Consider the following 6,965-nt stretch of genomic DNA (forward strand, 5'->3'; position numbering starts at 1 on the left):
TTAATGTAAAAATAATATAAAAGTTTTTCTGTATATATAATGTATAATTGGTTCTGCTTTTTGGCATATATCCTATTCAAGTTTAAAAAAATAAAATTTAAAAGATTTTCATAAATAGACCAAAATAAAACATAATAGGTAGGTTTTTATAAAAGTTGTCCTAAATAAACAGGGGTTTTGCCAAAAAATGTTATGGTTTATTAGGTTATAAGATAATAAGTTAGAGGAAGTTAACTTATAAAAAATGATTTATTAGCGGTTTGCGCTGTTTTGTTCAAATATGTTTTTAACTTATAACGGTGTTAAAGTGGTACCGATAATAAACTAATACGCTCACTTGCAAAACACTCCAAACTATAGTGAAATATAATTTAATTTTACAAAGTTAAACTATTAGTGTCACTTGTCAGTTTCTATAATATTCGATTTCTTTTCAAATACTTTATAAAATTAATACTTATCATTTTCTCATCATTTTTTATTTTTAAAAAAATATTGATATTGAAGTTATTCAATTATTTATTTGATCATTAATTTTTAGAAGAAATTTAAATTCATCTTGAATAAATTTCGGTTATAATTGCCCATAATTAATTTTATTTCTATATTGAAACTCTTACAAAATCATGTTTAATTAATAATTTATTGAAAATAACTGATAAACAATTATGAGTTTTACCATAATATTTTAACTGTTTTTTACTCGTGGTTTTCATGGGTTATAATCTAATTACATATATTTTTTCACATTTTAAAATACCATAATCATTTAATATGCAAGTCTGTTATAGAATTACACATTCGGAATAGGAAATCTTCTATTTTTTCCATTTTAGTTATCAAAAATCATTCAAAATCCAACCACTTCCACAATAATAATAATAATAATAATAATCACATTTAAAAGCAAAGAATTAACAACATACAATTAAGGCCTTGATCAAAAGCTTTAAATTAATCAAATACAACAACACAAAATCAAAAACGAATTAATGTTCCATTCTCATGCCTTAATTAATTCCTCACAAACACTATTACTTGTACACACAACACATACATATCCATTTGCTTGCCATAACAACCATCACCATACCATAACGTGAATTTACTGATCACACTCCCTCTTCTCTTCTGTATCACATCAAAATTTATATATTAATATTCAACACAAACCGCTAAAAAACCAACTACAAATTTATAAATTTTCTTTAATTCTTGCTCACAAAAAAAAAATTAACATCAAGAAATTTATAAAACTTGCCCACATAATTTAGAAATTGAGTCCCTTGCAAGTTCTTAGTGGTGTATTAATAGGTTAATAATTTTTATGTTATGATTTCGAAACTCAATATTTACTTAAACCATTCATTTTTTTATAGTTATCTTCATTCATTAATGCAATATAACATCTCTAGGAACTTAATTAAAACAAATATTCATCTCTAGAAAAGTTCAAACTTTTTTTTTTATCATACAAGGCCTGATCTGTTAAGAGAAACTTAAGGATTTTTCAAGTTGGGCAAAATATTAGGTAACTAAGAATTTTCTGTTCAAAAATAAAAGTTCAAACTTTTCTTAAAATTAGGCAAAAATAATGGGATTTTTATGGGGATAACCCATTAAATCAATAACATTAATCAATTTATTTTTGAATGACGATACAAAAACTAGCAAGTCTACAGAAATAAAACCTAAAAAAGCAATCAAGTGCAGGATTACAACATCAATTGACCAATTAAGAAAACGAAATTTCATATGAACTAATCATAAATAACTCATATTTAGATTATGAATTCAAATATACACCGGATAAGATGGAAACTTGTGGAAAATAGTAACGTATTTTACACCTTGTATCAATATGGGTAATATACTTTTTTCCTTTCTACATGTAACAACTTCTTATATTTTTTACTCATTATAGCAATATACTCGCATGTTTTATTTATAATATCAATATGCAACCCATTATACACATAAACAACAACATACTTATATTTTTGTAGCATATACTACATATAAATAGCAATGTTATCATGTTATCTTCTCTTATCAACCTTTTCTCTAGAAAACACCTAATAAAAAAACTATAGAAAACAATAACCTACTTTACACTTTATTAGTAGCAATAACATACTTTGTTTTTTTTTTACCTATAACAACAAATCACATACACTTATTTATGTATAATAGCAACGTACTTAGCAAGACACAACATACGTATATTTTATGAACACATAAAGAACAACATAGTTATATGTTTATGTACCTATTCACTTATATTCATTAGTAAAAATAAAAATGAGTATATTAAGTATATTAATTAATATTAATAAAGATTAATGAAAGTTTTTATAATTAAAAAGGGTTGTCCGTACGTGCATGGGTTTGACCTAAAAGCAAAGAGAAAAAGAGGGACCACCAATGAAACCCTAGTGAGGGTAGTGAGGTGCGTGCCTGCCATTTTCCCATTGCTCGAGATTTCAGCAAAAAAAATAAATTTCGGTTTCAGTGAAACACAATTGCCATTGGCTAATAAACTAAATTAAATCCATTTTAATTTAAGGAAAGCTGTCGGATTATTTAGCGTAATCACTTTCTTTTAATCTCAGTGCTTAACACCTGTCTTTTCCTCTAGACATGCTTGAAATTAAGGAAACCAAACTAAATATGAATCCATAAACCCAACCAAAAAAAAAAAAAAAAAGACAACACATTGTATGATTGTTTATTGTTTATATGTACCCCACACTGATCCATTCACATAAAAATCAAACCTTTAAGAGATTATAATAATCTTTATAACTATCTTTTTTGATGTTTTCTTTGTTTGATCCATATTGTAGGCAAGAAACGTGATCTTTATTTGTACACTTTGTGTGTATTTATGTATACACATAGAAAGTAACTTTTGAAATATACAAGAAAAGACACAAAATTTCGATTAAAAATGTATACTTGATTTATTGTTTTAGAATTGAAATGAACTATAACTCTAATGGGAATTCTTAAAGTTCATGAAGATGTCAAGAAATTAATATAATTGGTAGCATTTCACATTAGGAAAGTGATAATCTTGATTTTGGAATTAATATAAGCAATGAAGAATATTGATTTTTTGGTGCAAAAAGCGATGTTTAATGATGGAAAATACTGCAAGAACTTGAGAAAATTAAAAGGGAATTACCAGAGATGGAGAAGACTTAGTTCTTTGATTTTTCCTTATGATGATCAGAGTGACGCCCTCCACCATCTGCTCCACCGTATAGTTGTCGGCGTTGGGAGTCATACCCTGTTGCCGGGAAATGTTCTGGAGCTCCGGAGCCGATGGTTGGAGCTATGAAGAACGGGAAGTTTGTAGATGTGGATCCATCCACCATAGATGGCGACTGAAACCTCTGAAGGTGGTGGTGGTGATGAGGCAAAATAGATAATAAATTGGACTGAAGGGTCCCCCTATTGAAACCCGGAGCAATACCGCCGCCGGAAGACGATGCTGCAATGGAGAAATTTAAGTTATAGCTTTCTCCGCCACCGTCGCCACCACTAGTCGTCACAACCGGTGCAAAATTCTCTTGAAGGAGAGAGAAATGATGCTGCTGCGGGTGGTTGTCTACGGCGGCGATGTTGAACTGTGGCATTTGGATTATTTGGGGTGAAGACTGTGGTGGACGGTTGAAGAAGTAATCCATTGGACTTGTCCACTGCATTCTGGATTCGGGAGTCGCCGCTGGGTTCGGAGTAACGGTGTTGCTGTTAATCCCGCCGGTGAGGAGATCCGTAAACGATGAGTTATGAGCAATACCGTTAACTTGAGTCACAACAGAAGCCCTAACGGGATCAGTGTCCTTTTCCTTTTCCTTCTTCGCCGCCATTTCTCGAGCTCGTTCTCGAGCTCTGACCCGATTTTCAGATCGAGATAACGAAAGTCCAGAACCTTTACTGGTCTCCGATGTGCTACTACAAGCCGACGATTTCGATAACGAAACATTGTTGTTATTATTATTATTATTATTCTGCTCGTGGTGGTTCTGGTAGTTCGGATCTTCAAATTCGGCGTCGTGTCCGGTGGATTTCTTCTCATCGCTCAGCTGCTTCTGGTGCTGGTTGTTATGGTCGTGGTGGTGCTGGTTATGGCCGTCGGCCCCGGTAAACGACGGATCAAGAGATGGAAGCTCAGCGATAGAACCCGACGCCGCTTTAATCAACCACTCCACCGCTTTACTCGGCTGATCATAACCTAATCGGTCTTGTAGATCGTAAAACTGGATGGCTGTCGTTACCGACAGCCGTACACGGCGGTCTCTCAACCCTTTCGATGTCAAAACCTTGCTATGTCTATCTTTCCCACCCGAAGCCCTAGAAACCCTAACGATTCGAGACGCCGGCCACCCACAAAGCCTCCCGCCAACGCCACCATTCTCATCGGGAAACCGATGCTCATGGTTTCGTAAATCCAAATTCCCTCTCAGAGTTGCTATTTTATGAGGATTTGAAGAATTATCACCATTAGAACCAATCCTTTGAAACTTACTCACCTGTCGTTCAATTTCATCCACCTCCATACCCTTCTTCAATCATCCCTTGTTTCCACCACCACCACCAGATCCGCCGTCTCTTTTTCTCTCTCTCTTTCTGTCTTATCCCTTTTAGAGAGAGAAAGTTACGGCCTAAATCTAGAGAGAGAAAGAGAGAAAAGTAATTTTAGAGTACATGTGAGTGAGCAGGTGCGTTTGAAAGGGCTACTGGATTAGTTGGTGTCCTTTGCATTGATGACTGATAACATTACAGAAACAATACACACACTAGTGTGTGTAAAACATATAGATACAAATGTCTGTATGTATATATTTTGTGGGTTTGATGTATCATGTTCATAAGGTCTTGTAGCATGGAAATGTCAGAAGGGAAGCTCCGTTTGAAACTTATCTTTTTGCAGTGTCATTCAGAAAAGCAAAGCCTGTAAATTTCATCAGAGAAAGAAAGAGAGAGAGAGAGAAAAGATATGCATTGAAACAGTTAAAAACCAAAAAAATTAAAGATTTTTAAAGCAATAATTGTAAGCACTTGTGGGTTTTAATCTTTTTTTATTGTTGAAATACTTAATTAATAGTTATTGTTTTTATATATATCTTATATGAAAACGTTGATGAACTACTTCAAGGAAAGGGTTAAACATGTATAATCCAAATCATTTTGGGTATGCTTGTTTAAACATACTTTTCAATCTTTTTAATTCTGATTTATTTATTAAAAGCACCATATTTAGACATCAAATGTTAACACAAAACCATTTTTTCGAAATTGAAAAAATACCATAAATATGAATATGAGCCTAATGACCTGCTGAAACGTTTTTTTAGACATAAAATACCACTGATAAACTTTTGCGGATACATTTAATGTTTCATGAGGAATATTTATATATGACACATTCGATGGTGCCTACCAAATGAAATTTTTTGGATTTGTTGTGGTTGGGTTGTTTGAACAATATTTTGGTTTGTGTTTTAAAACATCGTTTGCTATGTAATAGTTTTGACCTAGGTTTTGTATGTTGATGAAAGCATGACAGATTTATTTTGAATGTTAGGAATGGTTGAAAATAATTTCCTAGAAAATATTTTTCAAAGAAAAACTTGAAAAATTGTATTGAAATTGAATAGATTTTTTTTAAAAATTTGATAAGAATATTGAGCAACAAGATTTCAAATAAGTAATAGGAAGTAAAACGTTTGATCGGTAGTCCGGGAATTTCGAAATAATAAATATTTTTCAGAAGATAACTATTATGAGTAGAATTTTTTAAAGGTGGAATTGGTACGGTACCAATTTATTTTTTTTTAAACCATGTATCATATCAATTATAATTTGTACAAAAAATTTGCTACCGCTACCGTACCAAGTATACTTGGTACCGATATATTTGACTACCAATAAGTTTGGTTGTTACAAGTTGGTAATGGTATATACTGACTTCTTTTAATTTTTTATTGTAAGATTTTAAAATAAGCAAATACATCCGGTAATTTTGACGTTTAGTAAATAAGTTATATAGTTCTTTTAATTTACAAAGAAAATTCGATTGAAGTAACGTTTTAAGTTTGTGCTTTAACGTAGTAATAAATATTGGCTATTGCGACCAAATAACTTATATAATGTTCTTAAAACTGTAAACACTAAACACAATTAACAATTGAAATATACGATTTCGTTTATATATATATATATATATATATATATATATATATATATATATATATATATATATATATATATATATATATATATATATATATATATAATGAATTGGTTGGTACGGTATTACCATGGTATTTAAACTTTTGTATCATTACCATACATAGAATGCTCAATTGGTACTGTACTACAACTCTCCCCCACTTAAATTAGATTTCGTCCTCGAAATCTTTCATCACCATCCCTTACACGCCCGACAACTTTAACGGCATGGCCACAAGCCCAAGCATAACCCCAATCGTTCAATCCAACAGAGTTATCTCAACCAACCATATGTACATGCAACGACTAAGTTCTCTTTACTCCAAGCTATATTACAACCGATATGTAGTCACACCTCATTTCCGATCTCTGTCGTCTAACACTCACTAACTCCATGCGTGTTGCGGTCCTTCTCAAACCAAACGAACCGACCCTCCCAAGTCTAGAACATCAGATGCAAACCATAATCACTTAAAATGAAATCCATCAGGAATCTAAAATCTCAACTCATCTATCCTTTACACGGATAGGGCCAAACTCAAACTCGAGAGTCTGGTTCAACAGCAGAATTGGAACCACTCATCACCAATCTGATACTCAACTCACGACCCGTGATCCGCGAATCTACGCGTACATTACCTCTCCAATTCCTTCTGATTTGCGACAACCTCTCCCCAATTAGAGATATAACGGATCCCGACCATCATGGAGACTCCAGTCTCGCC

General features: G+C 32.4%; 1 protein-coding gene across 1 annotated transcript; it reads right to left on the minus strand.

Annotated features, from left to right (window-relative positions):
• Positions 1 to 873: 873 nt before the first annotated feature.
• Positions 874 to 5,007, minus strand: TCP2 (TEOSINTE BRANCHED 1, cycloidea and PCF transcription factor 2). The gene is made up of 2 exons (XM_079059351.1): positions 3,188 to 5,007; positions 874 to 1,131 (listed from the first exon to the last, which is right to left on the minus strand). Exon 1 carries the CDS (start codon positions 4,563 to 4,565, stop codon positions 3,204 to 3,206), a length of 1,362 nt encoding a protein of 453 aa, XP_078915477.1. The 5' UTR covers positions 4,566 to 5,007; the 3' UTR covers positions 874 to 1,131; positions 3,188 to 3,203.
• Between the last annotated feature and the right edge of the window lie 1,958 nt (positions 5,008 to 6,965).

This window comes from Lactuca virosa, chromosome 7 (genome assembly GCF_052849685.1).
Source record: "Lactuca virosa cultivar CGN04683 chromosome 7, Lactuca_virosa_CGN04683_v6, whole genome shotgun sequence".
Lineage (NCBI taxonomy): Eukaryota > Viridiplantae > Streptophyta > Magnoliopsida > Asterales > Asteraceae > Lactuca > Lactuca virosa.